Below are 16,790 nucleotides of genomic sequence, written 5' to 3'. Positions count from 1 at the left end.
AAAAAACACCAACAGTACCCAGTCACTTGATCGACACCTTCAGGTTCCTCAATCTTATTACTATTGTTCTTCACCTCTACGCAGAAGCTCAACAGCAGTAAGTCGCACAGACCCAAACCACCACTAAGGAGCTATCAATATGGATTTGTACATATTTTATATAAAAATAAAGCCTACAAATACAAGGTGGTGACTGAATCTTGGGAGTCAAACATCATAAAAAACCTCAACTGACTTGCGGCCTTGTTTCCCCCGCTAGGTATTTACATTCCTGCATGCAACTGGCTTTTGTGACATTAGTTGGTGACCAGAGTCATGAGACTTGCAGTACAACCTGTGGCAGCTTGGAGTGATGAGATAGGGCTTCATGTTCCCAATGCTCCACTCTCCTGTGTTCTCAATCTCAGCAAACATGACAAACACAGGCCCGAGGCTCACTCACAGGAACGGGAGGAGGGTCAGAGAGAAGGAAAGTCAGATCTGTGCCAGTTAGGAGCAGTTTTGGAAGAAGCTTGGGGGAAAAACTCACCGATTCTCTTGGTCACATTTGGTGTGAGGTGTAAGAATATTGCAGATAGAAGCAAACTGAATGTATTTTGCTTGGCAATAATTCTCCTTCCTGCATTGCAATCATCTAAGTGATATTAAACCCACAGACTGCAAGTCAAAAGCTGGTCGCAACAAGGACGTGCTAATGTTGTTGATCAGGAGGGAGAATGGGGAAGCAGAAACAACCCATGTGAGGGGTTAGTATCTGACTGGCCAGAACAATGGAGGCACTGAAGCTAACACATAGACGAGCTGCACAATCACATTAACCATCTGAGATAGTTTCAACGTGAACTCATGATCCTTTGAAGTTTAAACTGAGCAATAGTCAAACAAACAGGATGGCCACGATCAATCGGACAGAGGTGCTAACTACAGTTATGATGGTTCAGCCAATGGGACAAGGGTATTGATGGGTGTAATTGGCTCTCTAGGGGACAAGAATACAGACTGCAATATTCTTATTCCTTGGGTTTTAAAAGCAAAAGCATGTCTGAAGTTCAAAGTTGTAGGGTCAATACCAGGGCCTAGAGATTGGTCTCCTTAGCACCTCTTGTTCTCGTCTCCGGGGGGCGATAACGGGCCGCGAATCACTTACCGACCGGGCGCGGCGATAACACCGACTCGCACCAAATTCGGCAGGAGATTGTGATGTCATCGCTGTGGGCAGCGCCCCGGACCCAAACTTGGGTTCCGACCCCTACAGCATCGGCGGGTGAAAACACCAGCAGCTACAGGAGGCATCTATCGGGGGCGGTGCTTAAAGCTGTACAAAACAAATTTACCCTCTCTCTTTCATGTTTTTGGCCGGTCTTCTGTGCCCGCAATCGATCAGCCCAGTACTCTGCTTCAGTGCTTCGAGCTGATTGGGCCGGATCTCGGCTGCTGTCGGGGGGGGGGGGGGGGGAAGGTAAGTTGCTTTTTGCAGAGCTTGTAGTGATGGCCTTTCCCTTTAAGGGAGGGAAGTAGCCTTTCATCGCGGCATCATGCACGGCCCAGTGTGCAGCGTTGCTCCATTCACCGCCTTGCCCATTGCGCTCCAGGAAGGAAGTGGAGTGCCTGATTTAGCGCTTCATTCACTTCCTTCCTGGAGCACTAGCCCCGAATTTTTTTTGAAGTTGAAAAAGATTAGCGTCTGCCGCTCAATTTTTCTACTTTTGAAAGTTACCGCCCCAAATGGGGCACTCCTGGATTCCCCCGCTCGGAGTCATGCAAAAGGAGTGTGGAGTTAAGGCGACGGGCGACTGCCGAACGAACATTCGGCCTTACCCGGAATATGAGCAGGTATTAGCAATGTTTGCCCTATTCTGTTAACCATCTCTTAAATATTTACAAAGAACATAAGAAATAGGAGCAGGAGTAGGCCATCTGGCCCCTCGAGCCGACTCCACCATTTAATAAGATCATGGCTGATCTGATCCTGGCCTCAACGCCACTTCCCTGCCCACTCCCCATAAACCTTTACTCCCTTATCATTCAAAAATCTGTCCACCTCGGCCTTTAATATATTCAATGACCCAGCCGCCACAGTTCTCGGGGGTAGATAATTCCACAGATGTACAACCCACAGAGAAGAAATTCCTCCTCATCTCTGTTCTAAATGGCCGATCCCTCATTCTGAATCTATACCCCCTAGTTCTAGATTCCCCCACGAGTGGAAACATCCTCTCCGCGTCTACCTTGATGAGCCCCCTCAGTATCTTATCTATTTCATTAAGATCATCCCTCATTCTTCTAAACTCCAATGAGCATAAGCCCATCCTATGTGAGGTCATGCACTTTAGCAGAAAAAGATCAAAGAGCAAGTTATTATTTAAATAGAGAAAGATTGCAAAGAGCGGCAGTGCAGCGGGTACTTGTGCAGGAAACACAAAAGGATAGTGTGCAGGTACAGCAAATGATCAGGAAGGCCAATGGTATCTTGGCCTTTATTGCAAAGGGGATGGAGTATAAAAGCAGGGAAGTCTTGCTACAGCTATATAAGATATTGGTGAGGCCACACCTGGAATACTGCGTGCAGTTTTGATTTCCATATTTACGAAAGGATATACTTGTGTTGGAGGCAGTTCAGAGAAGGCTCACTCGGTTGATTCTGGGGATGAGGAGGTTGACTTATGAGGAAAGGTTGAGTAGGTTGGGCCTCTACTCACTGGAACTCAGAAGAATGAGATGTGATCTTATCGAAACGTATAAGATTATGAGGGGGCTTGACAAGGTGGATATAGAGAGGACGTTTCCACTGATGGGGGGAGACTAGGGCATGATCTTAGAATAAGGGGCCGCCCATTTGAAACAGAGATGAGGAGAAATTTCTTCTCTCTGAGGGTTGTAAATCTGTGGAACTCGCTGCCTCAGAGAGCTGTGGAAGCTGGGACATTGAATAAATTTAAGACAGAGATAGACAGTTTCTTAAACGATAAGGGGATAAGGGGTTAAGGGGAGCGGGTGGGAAGTGGAGCTGAGTCCATGATCAGATCAGCGATGATCTTATTGAATAGCGGAGCAGGCTCGAGGGGCCATATGGCCTACTCCTGTTCCATTTTCTTATGTTCTTATGTTCTTCATAAGTAAACGCATTCATCTCAGGAATCAACCTAGTGAACCTTCTCTGAACAGCCTCCAATGCAAGTATATCCCTCCTTAAAGAAGACCAAAACTGTACACAGTACTCCAGGTGTGGCCTCACCAATACCCTGTACAGTTGTAGCAGGATTTCTCTGCTTTTATACTCTATCCCCCTTGTAAAAAAGGACAACATTCCATGTGCTTTTCTGATTACTTGCTGTACCTGCATACTAACCTTTTTGTGCAGTCTGGAGGCGGGAGTTCGTGAGGCGAGCGGCCTACAAAAGGCCCAACAGTTCGAGGAGAGCGGCGGCAGTTGGGAGGCGGGAGTTCGTGAGGCGAGCGGCCTACAAAAGGCCCAACAGTTCGAGGAGCGCGGCAGCAGTTGGGAGGCGGGAGTTCGTGAGGCGAGCAGCGTACAAAAGGCGAGCCGGTGCAGCTGCAGCGGGGAGAGAAGGCAAAAAAGAAGTAGAAAGAAATCGAAAAGTGACGTCACAGCCAAGGGGGTAAGTGATTGGTGAGTAGCTTTTCTTCGTTCTTTTCTTTATCAGTAAGAAACATTCAGCATTGTTGCTGCCAAATTAAGTTTATCTAGGGGTTAAGTCATGGCAGGAGAGCTCAGACACGTGTTATGCTCCTCCTGTACTATGTGGGAAGTCAGGGACGTTTCCGGTGTCCCTGACGACTACGTGTGCGGGAAGTGTATCCGCCTGCAGCTCCTGACGGACCGCATTGCGGCACTGGAGCTGCGGGTGGATTCACTCTGGTGCATCCACAATGCTGAGAATGACGTGAATAGCACGTTTAGCGAGTTGGTCTTACCGCAGGTAAAGGGTACTCAGCCAGATAGGGAATGGAAGACCAACAGGAAGAGCAGTGCAAGAAAGATAGTGCAGGAGTCCCCTGTGGTCATCCCCCTGCAAAACAGATACACTGCTTTGAGTACTGTTGGGGAGGATGACTCATCAGGGGAGGGCAGCAGCAGCCAAGTTCATGGCACCGTAGGTGGCTCTGCTGCAAAGGAGGGCAGGAAAAAGAGTGGGAGCGCGATAGTGATAGGGGATTCGATGGTGAGGGGAATAGATAGGCGTTTCTGCGGACGCAACCGAGACTCCAGGATGGTATGTTGCCTCCCTGGTGCAAGGGTCAAGGATGTCTCGGAGCGGGTGCAGGACATTCTGAAATGGGAGGGAGAACAGCCAGTTGTCGTGGTGCACATTGGTACCAACGACATAGGTAAAAAAAGGGATGAGGTCCTACGAAAAGAATTTAAGGAGCTAGGAGCTAAATTAAAAAGTAGGACCTCAAAAGTAGTAATCTCGGGATTGCTACCAGTGCCACGTGCTAGTCAGAGTAGGAATCGCAGGATAGCGCAGATGAATACATGGCTTGAGCAGTGGTGCAGCAGGGAGGGATTCAAATTCTTGGGGCATTGGAACCGGTTCTGGGGGAGGTGGGACCAGTACAAACCGGACGGTCTGCACCTGGGCAGGTCCGGAACCAATGTCCTAGGGGGAGTGTTTGCTAGTGCTGTTGGGGAGGAGTTAAACTAATATTGCAGGGGGATGGGAACCTATACAGGGAGACAGAGGGAGACAAAAAGGAGGCAAAAGCAAAAGACAGAAAGGAGATGAGGAAAAGTGGAGGGCAGAGAAACCCAAGGCAAAGAACAAAAAGGGCCACTGTACAGCAAAATTCTAAAAGGACAAAGGGTGTTAAAAAAGCAAGCCTGAAGGCTTTGTGTCTTAATGCAAGGAGTATCCGCAATAAGGTGGATGAATTAATTGTGCAAATAGATGTTAACAAATATGATGTGATTGGGATTACGGAGACGTGGCTCCAGGATGATCAGGGCTGGGAACTCAACATCCAGGGGTATTCAACATTCAGGAAGGATAGAATAAAAGGAAAAGGAGGTGGGGTAGCATTGCTGGTTAAAGAGGAGATTAATGCAATAGTTAGGAAAGACATTAGCTTGGATGATGTGGAATCTATATGGGTAGAGCTGCAGAACACTAAAGGGCAAAAATCGTTAGTGGGAGTTGTGTACAGACCTCCAAACAGTAGTAGTGATGTTGGGGAGGGCATCAAACAGGAAATTAGGAGTGCATGCAATAAAGGTGCAGCAGTTATAATGGGTGACTTTAATATGCACATAGATTGGGCTAGCCAAACTGGAAGCAATACGGTGGAGGAGGATTTCCTGGAATGCATAAGGGATGGTTTTCTAGACCAATATGTCGAGGAACCAACTAGGGGGGAGGCCATCTTAGACTGGGTGTTGTGTAATGAGAGAGGATTAATTAGCAATCTCATTGTGCGAGGCCCCTTGGGGAAGAGTGACCATAATATGGTGGAATTCTGCATTAGGATGGAGAATGAAACAGTTAATTCAGAGACCATGGTCCAGAACTTAAAGAAGGGTAACTTTGAAGGTATGAGGCATGAATTGGCTAAGATAGATTGGCTAATGATACTTAAGGGGTTGACTGTGGATGGGCAATGGCAGACATTTAGAGAACGCATGGATGAATTACAACAATTGTACATTCCTGTCTGGCGTAAAAATAAAAAAGGGAAGGTGGCTCAACCGTGGCTATCTAGGGAAATCAGGGATAGTATTAAAGCCAAGGAAGTGGCATACAAATTGGCCAGAAATAGCAGCGAACCTGGGGACTGGGAGAAATTTAGAACTCAGCAGAGGAGGACAAAGGGTTTGATTAGGGTAGGGAAAATGGAGTACGAGAAGAAGCTTGCAGGGAACATTAAGGCGGATTGCAAAAGTTTCTATAGGTATGTAAAGAGAAAGAGGTTAGTAAAGACAAACGTAGGTCCCCTGCAGTCAGAAGCAGGGGAAGTCATAACGGGGAACAAAGAAATGGCAGACCAATTGAACAAGTACTTTGGTTCAGTATTCACTAAGGAGGACACAAACAACCTTCCGGATATAAAAGTGGTCAGAGGGTCTATTAAGGAGGAGGAACTGAGGGAAATCTTTATTAGTCGGGAAATTGTGTTGGGGAAATTGATGGGATTGAAGGCCGATAAATCCCCAGGGCCTGATGGACTGCATCCCAGAGTACTTAAGGAGGTGGCCTTGGAAATAGCGGATGCATTGACAGTCATTTTCCAACATTCCATTGACTCTGGATCAGTTCCTATCGAGTGGAGGGTAGCCAATGTAACCCCACTTTTTAAAAAAGGAGGGAGAGAGAAAGCAGGGAATTATAGACCGGTCAGCCTGACCTCAGTAGTGGGTAAAATGATGGAATCAATTATTAAGGATGTCATAGCAGCGCATTTGGAAAATGGTGACATGATAGGTCCAAGTCAGCATGGATTTGTAAAAGGGAGATCATGCTTGACAAATCTTCTGGAATTTTTTGAGGATGTTTCCAATAAAGTGGACAAAGGAGTACCAGTTGATGTGGTATATTTGGACTTTCAGAAGGCTTTCGACAAGGTCCCACACAGGAGATTAATGTGCAAAGTTAAAGCACATGGGATTGGGGGTAATGTGCTGACGTGGATTGAGAACTGGTTGTCAGACAGGAAGCAAAGAGTAGGAGTAAATGGGTACTTTTCGGAATGGCAGGCAGTGACTAGTGGGGTACCGCAGGGTTCTGTGCTGGGGCCCCAGCTGTTTACATTGTACATTAATGATTTAGACGAGGGGATTAAATGTAGTATCTTCAAATTTGCGGATGACACTAAGTTGGGTGGCAGTGTGAGCTGCGAGGAGGATGCTATGAGGCTACAGAGTGACTTGGATAGGTTAGGTGAGTGGGCAAATGCGTGGCAGATGAAGTATAATGTGGATAAATGTGAGGTTATCCACTTTGGTGGTAAAAACAGAGAGACAGACTATTATCTGAATGGTGACAGATTAGGAAAAGGGAAGGTGCAACGAGACCTGGGTGTCATGGTACATCAGTCATTGAAGGTTGGCATGCAGGTACAGCAGGCGGTTAAGAAAGCAAATGGCATGTTGGCCTTCATAGCGAGGGGATTTGAGTACAGGGGCAGGGAGGTGTTGCTACAGTTGTACAGGGCCTTGGTGAGGCCACACCTGGAGTATTGTGTACAGTTTTGGTCTCCTAACTTGAGGAAGGACATACTTGCTGTTGAGGGAGTGCAGCGAAGATTCACCAGACTGATTCCCGGGATGGTGGGACTGACCTATCAAGAAAGACTGAATCAACTGGGCTTGTATTCACTGGAGTTCAGAAGAGTGAGAGGGGACCTCATAGAAACGTTTAAAATTCTGACGGGTTTGGACAGGTTGGATGCAGGAAGAATGTTCCCAATGTTGGGGAAGTCCAGAACCAGGGGTCACAGTCTAAGGATAAGGGGTAAGCCATTTAGGACCGAGATAAGGAGAAACTTCTTCACCCAGAGAGTGGTGAACCTGTGGAATTCTCTACCACAGGAAGTAGTTGAGGCCAATTCACTAAATATATTCAAAAGGGAGTTAGATGAAGTCCTTACTATTCGGGGGATCAAGGGGTATGGCGTGAAAGCAGGAAGTGGGTACTGAAGTTTCATGTTCAGCCATGAACTCGTTGAATGGCGGTGCAGGCTAGAAGGGCTGAATGGCCTGCTCCTGCACCTATTTTCTATGTTTCTATGTTTATCGTGGTGCATATAGGTACCAACGATATAGGTAAAAAAACGGGATGAGGTCTTACGAGACAAATTTAGGGAGCTAGGATCTAAATTAAAAAGTAGGACCTCAAAAGTAGTAATCTCAGGATTGCTGCCAGTGCCACGTGCTAGTCAGAGTAGGAATCGCAGGATAGCTCAGATGAATACGTGGCTTCAGGAGTGGTGCAAAAGGGAGGGATTCAAATTCCTGGGATATTGGAACCAGTTCTGGGGGAGGTGGGACCAGTACAAACCGGACGGTCTGCACCTGGGCAGGACCGGAACTAATGTCCTAGGGGGAGTGTTTGCTAGTGCTGTTAGGGAGGAGTTAAACTAACATGGCAGAGGGATGGGAACCTATGCAGGGAGACAGAGGGAAATAAAATGGAGGCAGAAACAAAAGATAGAAAGAGAATAGTAAAAGTGGAGTAAAAGAGAAACCCAAGGCAAAAAACAAAAAGGGCCACATTACAGCAAAATTCGAAAAAGACAAGCCTGAAGGCTCTGTGCCTCAATGCGAGGAGTATTCGGAATAAGGTGGACGAATTAACTGCGCAGATAGCAGTTAACTGGTATGATGTAATTGGCATCACGGAGACATGGCTCCCGGGTGACCAAGGCTGGGAACGCAACATCCAGGGGTATTCAACATTTAGGAAGGATAGGCAAAGAGGAAAAGGAGGTGGGGTGGCATTGCTGGTTAAAGAGGAAATTAATGCAATAGTAAGGAGTGACATTAGCTTGGATGATGTGGAATCGGTATGGGTGGAGCTGCGGAATACCAAAGGGCAGAAAACGCTAGTGGGAGTTGTGCACAGGCCACTAAACAGTAGTAGTGAGGTTGGGGACAGCATCAAACAAGAAATAAGGGATGAGTGCAATAAAGGTACAGCAGTTATCATGGGCGACTTTAATCTACATATAGATTGGGCTAACCAAACTGGTAGCAATACAGTGGAGGAGGATTTCCTGGAGTGTATTAGGGATGGTTTTCTAGACCAATGTCGAGGAACCAACTAGAGAGCTGGCCATCCTAGATTGGGTGATGGGTGATGTGTAATGAGAAGTGACTAATTAGCAATCTTGTTGTGCGAGGCCCCTTGGGGAAGAGTGACCATAATATGGTAGAATTCTTGATTAAGATGGAGAGTGACAAAGTTAATTTGGAAACTAGGGTCCTGAACTTAAGGAAAGGTAACTTCGACGGTATGAGGCGTGAATTGGCTAGAATAGACTGGCAAAGGATACTTAAAGGGTTGACGGTGGATAAGCAATGGCAAACATTTAAATATCACATGGATGAACTTCAGCAATTATACATCCCTGTCTGGAGTAAAAATAAAACGGGGAAGGTGGCTCAACTGTGGCTAACAAGGGAAATTAAGGATAGTGTTAAAACCAAGGAAGAGGCATATAAATTGGCTAGAAAAAGCAACAAACCTGAGGACTGGGAGAAATTTAGAATTCAACAGAGGAGGACTAAGAGTTTAATTAAGAGGGGAAAAATATAGAGTACGAGAGGAAGCTTGCAGGGAACATAAAAACTGACTGCAAAAGCTTCTATAAATATGTAAAGAGAAAAAGATTAGTGAAGGCAAACGCAGGTGAATTTATAATGGGGAACAAAGAAATGGCAGACCAATTGAACAAATACTTCGGTTCTGTCTTCACGAAGGAAGACACAAATAACCTTCCGAATGTGCTAGGGTACAGTGGGTCTAGTGAGGAGGAGGAACTGAAGGATATCCTTATTAGGTGGGAAATTGTGTTAGGGAAATTGATGGGATTCTAGGCCAATAAATCCCCGGGGCCTGATAGTCTGTATCCCAGAGTACTTAAGGAAGTGGCCCTAGAAATAGTGGATGCATTGGTGATCATTTTTCAACAGTCTATCGACTCTGGATCAGTTCCTATGGACTGGAGGGTAGCTAATGTAACACCGCTTTTTAAAAAGGGAGGGAGAGAGAAAACGGGTAATTATAGGCCAGTTAGCCTGACATCAGTAGTGGGGAAAATGTTGGAATCAATCATTAAGGGTGAAATAGCAGCACATTTGGAAAGCAGTGACAGGATTGGTCCAAGTCAGCATGGATTTATGAAAGGGAAATCATGCTTGACGAATTTTCTGGAATTTTTTGAGGATGTAATTAGCAGAGTGGACAAGGGAGAACCAGTGGATGTGGTGTATTTGGGCTTTCAAAAGGCTTTGGACAAGGTCCCGCACAAAAGATTGGTGTGCAAAATCAAAGCAAATGGTATTGGGGGTAATGTACTGACGTGGATAGAGAACTGGTTGGCAGACATGAAGCAGAGAGTCGGGATAAACGGTTCCTTTTCAGAATGGCAGGCAGTGACTGGTGGAGTGCCGCAGGGCTCAGTGCTGGGACCCCAGTTCTTTACAATATACATTAGCAATTTAGATGAAGGAATTGAGTGTAATATCTCCAAGTTTGCAGATGACACTAAACCGGATGGCGGTGTGAGCTGTGAGGAGGACGCCAAGAGGCTGCAGGGTGACTTCAACAGGTTAGGTGAGTGAGCAAATGCTTGGCAGATGCAGTATAATGTGGATAAATGTGAGGTTATCCATTTTGGGGGCAAAAACACGAAGGCAGAATATTATCTGAATGGCGGCAAATTAGGAAAAGGGGAGGTGCAATGAGACCTGGGTGTCATGGTTCATCAGTCATTGAAAGTTGGCATGCAGGTACAGCGGGCGGTGAAGGCGGCAAATGGTATGTTGGCCTTCATAGCTAGGGGATTTGAGTATAGGAGCAGGGAGGTCTTCCTGCAGTTGTACAGGGCCTTGGTGAGGCCTCACCTGGAATATTGTGTTCAGTTTTGGTCTCCTAATCTGAGAAAGGACGTTCTTCCTATTGAGGGAGTGCAGCGAAGGTTCACCAGACTGATTCTAGGGATGGCTGGACTGTCATATGAGGAGAGACTGGATCGACTTGGCCTTTATTTACTGGAGTTTAGAAGGATGAGAGGGGATCTCATAGAAAAGTATAAGATTCTGACGGGGCTGGACAGGTTAGATGCGGGATGTTGGAGAAGTCCAGAATCAGGGGACATAGTCTTAGGATAAGAGGTAGGCCATTTAGGACTGAGATGAGGAGAAACTTCTTCACTCAGAGAGTTGTTAACCTGTGGAATTCCCTGCCGCAGAGAGTTGTTGATGCCAGTTCATTGGATATATTCAAGAGGGAGTTAGATATGGCCCTTACGGCTAAGGGGCTCAAGGGGTATGGAGAGAAAGCAGGAAAGGAGTACTGAGGGAATGATCAGCCATGTCTTATTGAATAGCAGTGCAGGCTCGAAGGGCCAAATGGCCTACTCCTGCAGCTATTTTCTATGTTTCTATGTGTTTCATGCGCAAGGACCCCTGGGGTCCCTCTGTACTGCAGCATTTTGTAATCTCTCTCCATTAAAATAATAATGTTTTTAAAATTATTTTTCCTGCCAAAGTGGATAACCTCACACTTTCCCACATTATACTCCATCTGCCAAATGTTTTCCCACTCAAATTAGCCTGGCTATATCCCTTTGCCGATTTTTTGTGGTCCTCCTCACAATTTGCTTTCCCACCCATCTTTGTATCATCAGCAAACTTGGCCACATTACACTCGGTCCCTTCATCCAAGTCACCAATATAGATTGTAAATAGCTGAGGCCTCAGCACCGATCCCCGCGGCACCCCACTAGTTACCGTCTGCCAACCGAAAAATTACCCATTTATCCCGACTCTCTGTTTTCTGTTAGTTAGCCAAACCTCTATCCATGCTAATATATTACCACCAACCCCGTGTATTGATGTATTGATCTTTTACTTGTTGAGAATAAAATAGCCACTATAAACCATATTGGTGTCAGTCTCGAACCATTTAACCTTTCCTCCGCAAATTAAGAAACGACAAACTCAAGACTTGGATTCCACACACACAGTTCGATGAATCCATTTAGTCAGGAAGACTCACCCATTCTCAGCAGCGCTGACGATATATGGTTGTTTCTCACTTGCTTTGCCAAGGGAAGTAATGGAAGAAGTGTGACCAAACAGGAAAATTCGTGGCAGCGTCTAGGGGAAAACAAAACTCATTAATATGTACGAAACAAAGATTTAGATTTCAAAGCAAGAATTATATTGGGTGAGATTTTTGACGAGTGACAGTTGCCAGCAAAGCTTTGTTAACGTTTTTGTTATATATGTAAACCTGTAAATACCTTTTTTAACTACCAGGGGCCTCATCCCCTGGAGTCCCAAGGGATCCCACAATCCCTTGGGAGCACCTGTACAGAAGGAGGCCTCACAGGCTGAGAGGCACTCTGGAGACCTGCAATAAAGGACTGCATTTGAGCTTACAGTATCTGGTCAGATCCTTTATTCAAGACATAACAGTTTTCAACCTGGAGAAAATGTCTCCCTCTCATTAGTCCCAGTTGCAGGACTCAGGGTTAGAGATCGGCCTCTCTGCAAAGGGCTGGGAGTTAGCTGGAGAATGAATAGTGTAAGTTCTGAGGATCCTTTCATGAACACAGAGACCTTATGATATTCAACGACTCTCTTGCCCAGAGGTGGATGATAACATTAAAATGGACAGCGCATAATCTCAGTGATTTAAGTGACCAATCCTGATCAGCAGTAGCTGCAGGAACAAAGTGGCAACAGTGTCACTCTCAGTATTATAGGTGTATTGTGACAACTAATGACATGTGCCACTCTGTTACCATTCCAGAAAAATTGCCGTCACCGACCATTTTTAATCATCAAAAAAGCTTATTGTTTTCAACAAAAAAAAAAACCCCATGCCATCACATAATGACCGCAGGATGTCCCAATGCAAACTCTTAAAAGGCTGGCCCCATAGCATCTCTCATTTGAAGTGAAGATTCGTGAGGTAATGTTGTTCTGAGTCATTTTTGTAATGAAGGTTAAAAGCTAAATACTGCGGATGCTGTAAATCGGAAAGTAAAAACAGAAAACGCTGGTAACAGTCAGCCGGTCAGACAGCATCTGTGGAGGGAGAAACAGTTCTGACGAAGGGTCATCGACCTGAAATGTTAACGCGGTTTCTGCCTGATGCTGCCTGACCTGCTGAGATTTCCCAGCATTCTCTGTTTTTTTTTGTAATGAGGGTGTTGATATAAATTCCTCTATTTTAACACATTTATTAAACCATTTGCTTAACATATTCATTGGAAATAACAGTTCAATTGCATCCTCTTTAAGATTAAGTCCGACGGTAAATAGAAAAGCCCTCAAAATGAAGATTTATTTCTCTTTTTGAAATAAGGAGCATGTTACCACACTGCCTGCACAAATGACCCACACTGATTCCTGGAGAGACAACATTTGAATGACAGTTCAGTCAGGCCAAGATAGTGTACCTTCAGGTCATTTTAAACTATTGCAGAGTGCAGTGTATGCACCGAGAACGATGTATAGCTTTATACAACACGTCACTGTAATTGTAGCCTCCTGTCCTCATAAACACTAAATTATAAGGTTGAACAAAGATCTTTATATGTTTAACAGATTTAATTTATTTAAATTGAAAATATAAAACACAAAGCCGTACATTTCCCTCACTCTCTCTCTCTCTCTCTCACATATTTGCATTGGACCACTGTACAAAATCAAGACTTTTTTTTTCCAAGAAGCTCGTACTTTAGTGAATAGACGAGATGAGCAAACATTTTTTTGTGCAACGTATTACGCAAAATACTGACCTTGAAATCAGGCGACAGATTCCAGAGGCAAATCTGTCCCTCCCGACTTCCTGTCACGATGGTCCGCTGGTCATCGGTCAACATTAGAGCACAGATTGAATGAGATGGTGCTTCCCTTCCCCACATTGTTATTGGCTGGACAATGCTCTTCATGGTGGTCAAATCTCCTGAAAATATTAATAATGCGTCAACGTGTACCCAGGATTTCAAATTCTCTCGGTGCAACTTCACATCGGACATATGTCTCAATTGATTCATGCAATTGCTAGTGTCAGCTGTGGCTCAGTGGGTAGCACACTTGCCTTGGCGTCAGAAGGTTGTGGGTTCAAGTCCTGCTCTAGAGATGTAATCACGTAAATCTAGGTTGACATGGGAGTGTGGCACTGTCGAAGGTGTGCCGTCTTTCATATAAGACGTCAAACTGAGGCTCTGTCTGCTCTCCCAGGCACTATTTCAAAGAAGAACAGGGGAGTTGTACCTGCTCAATATTTATCCTCAATCAACATCACAAAAACAAAGATTATCTGGTCATTATTACATTTGCTACCGCGATTCCCACCTTACAACAGTGACTACACTCCAAAAGTGCTGAGACGTCCAGTGGTCGTGAAAGGTGCAAAATAAATACACTTTTTAATTGGTATCTACATTTCCTGTCTATGGTTTATACTCTCCTTATGTGACAAACTATGTCACAGTGAACAAACTGGCAAGGATCTCTCTTAGTTTTTATGAATTCACTTAAAATTGCATCATCACCAAAATGTCATTTCAGCCCTTTGTAAAGTGCTGATCTTTAAGCAGGGAGATGAATAAACCTCGTTATAGGCTTGTTAACCTCATGAATACCAGAAATGTGCTTGCAGAACCTTTTTACCGCTGTTGCTTTCCATTCTAGTCTGACAGTTTGCAAACAGAGATGTAGCGTCCAGCTTGTAAAGGTGTAAGATATTTTCCTTACTATTTAAACTGTCATTATAAACCAGCAAGATTAATTCAACATTTTCTCTTAAACTGATCACACTCAGGAAAAACTATTTCCAAAACTTAAAGGGTCCCATTGTCTAACTGCTGTTGTAATGTTACACAAGCTGCCACACATAAGTCCCCCCTGACTCGAGGGAGTTGCCGCTTTATATGAAATACTGGTGTATTTTATTGCAGGACAAACCTACATTCACAGCATTAAAAGCATATCTGTGACAAACTACACTGGGGAGCACACACACACTGCAAATCACTCTCTCGGTCACGTAAATAGTCATTGCCTTCTACAATATATCGTACAAAAGCACTGACTCGCACAATTGTACACTGTAACAAATAATGTCATGCAACGTAATCACTCACCGTGAGTCAACTGTGTGCTCACCCTACACTCATACATTTCTGCCCAAACGCTAACTTGGTTGCAACCAGACATGCACCCAGCGGCTCAAATCTGGCAAACACAACTTAGCTGAGCAAATGAAAAGAGGGGCATACATAAGAACATAAGAAATAGGAGCAGGAGTAGGCCATTTCGCCCCCTCGAGCCTGCTCCGCCATTCAATAAGATCATGGCTGATCTGATCCTGGCCTCAACTCCCCTTCCCATTGTCATGTATGTAACCACAATGTAACACCACTGTATTACTGTATACACACAACCTAGATGCACACCTTGACCACAAGGGGTGAACTTGTGGGAGACACTCCTTACCTGATCACACAGGTATAAAAAGGGAGGTCCCACGCAGGGTCATCGTCTTTGGAGTCCTGTGAATAAAGAGTTAAGGTCACAGAGTGACCTTGTCCCCAGAATGTGCCTCGTGTGGTTTCATACTGGAGAGTAAGGAGTTTACATTGGCGACGAGAAACGGGAATTCATGACCCACGAGAATGGCCACCGGTAGCACAGAGGAATGGTACTGTGTTGGGGAAGACTGGGACGGTTTTGTTGAGAGGCTTCAGCAAAGCTTCATTATGAAAGAATGGCTTTGGTCGACAGCGGCCGACAAGCGGAGGGCTCAACTTTTGGCCAGCTGCGGACCAAAGACTTATGCACCCATGAAGGACTTACTAGCACCCGAAAAGCCAGCGGACAAAACCTTTGAAGAACTTAGCAAATTGATCGGGGAGCACCTCAAACCGGCGAGTAGCATACATATGGCCCAACACCGATTCTACACCCACCGACGTCATGAAGGACAGAGCATAGGTGGACCTCCGGCGTTTGGCCAGCCTCTAAGTTCACAGACGCCTGCAGGGGGGAGATGCTAAGGGACTTCTTTATCGAGGGCATCGGTCATGCGGGAATTTTCTGCAAATTAATTGAGACCGAGGATTTGACCTTGGAAGCAGCGGCGTTATTAGCGCAAACTTTCATCGCCAGGGAGGAAGAGACGAAAATAATATACGCGCGCAATTCTGCCTCTAACGCGGCGAGGGATCAGGGAGTCAACATCATCAATGCAACTCAGAGCCCCGCAGGCAGGCAGGGGCAGTCCGACACTCCCCAGGCAGCAATAGACCCCAGAGTAGGACTTCAACAGAGACAATGGCAGCCTGAACGGACATTCACGCCATCACAGTGGACAATGTGGCCCAGGATGGGGCCATTGACACCCACAAATAGGGTACTTAAGAGCAGTCAAAGGGATGCCTGGCCATGGTCCCTTTATTCCCAACAATGGAAACTTTAACTCATGCTGGAGGTGTCGGGGAAAACACTCAGCTCGATCTTGCAGATTTCAACAGTTTGTCTGCAGGAACTGCAATCTCAGTGGCCACTTAGCTCGAATGTGCAGGAAGTCTGCAACTAGACTAATATATATGAGGCGGATGGACCAAAAGAGGATTCTTTGAGGCAGGATGACCTTTGGGGCAAATCGATGGACGCCGAGGTTCAGTGGGTCCATGTGGCGAATATTCACAGTTCATACACCAAAACGCCACCAATGATGATGAGGGTTTTATTAAGTGGTATCCCAGTACACATGGAGCTGGACACTGGGGCCAGCCAGTCATTCATGGGCGTTCAGCAATTTGAGAAGCTATGGCCACTTAAAGCCAGTAGACCCAAATTAGCACGTATTGAGACACAATTACGGACTTACACTAAAGAAATCATTCCGGTGCTAGGCCGGCTTGAACGGCGCAGTCCTGACGTGGTTGATGCCATTGCCCGACATGAACTCCCAGAATTCGTAGCTCATGAAACATGGGCCATTATCACTAACCAGGATGTCCGGCAAGCCATGGGTTGCAAAGATCGCACGTAGGCTTTCCACGGTGGTAGATGACATGCATGAATTCAGAAT

General features: G+C 45.6%; 1 protein-coding gene across 1 annotated transcript in view; it reads right to left on the bottom strand.

Moving 5' to 3' along the window:
- The window catches only part of LOC139228327 (WD repeat-containing protein 72-like), a 173,712-nt gene extending 160,071 nt beyond the window's left edge, over positions 1-13,641 (bottom strand). The window contains exons 1-2 of the mRNA XM_070859512.1: positions 13,489-13,641; positions 11,736-11,836 (exon numbers count right to left, since the gene is read on the bottom strand). Of these exons, the coding sequence (XP_070715613.1) occupies positions 11,736-11,836; positions 13,489-13,641 (254 nt within the window). The remainder of the gene's footprint in view (positions 1-11,735; positions 11,837-13,488) is intronic.
- Positions 13,642-16,790: the final 3,149 nt, after the last annotated feature.

Source organism: Pristiophorus japonicus, chromosome 17 (genome assembly GCF_044704955.1).
Source record: "Pristiophorus japonicus isolate sPriJap1 chromosome 17, sPriJap1.hap1, whole genome shotgun sequence".
NCBI classification, from domain to species: Eukaryota; Metazoa; Chordata; class Chondrichthyes; family Pristiophoridae; genus Pristiophorus; species Pristiophorus japonicus.
The sequence above is the reverse complement of the archived record's forward strand: the minus strand, read 5'-3'. Positions and strand labels throughout refer to the sequence as shown.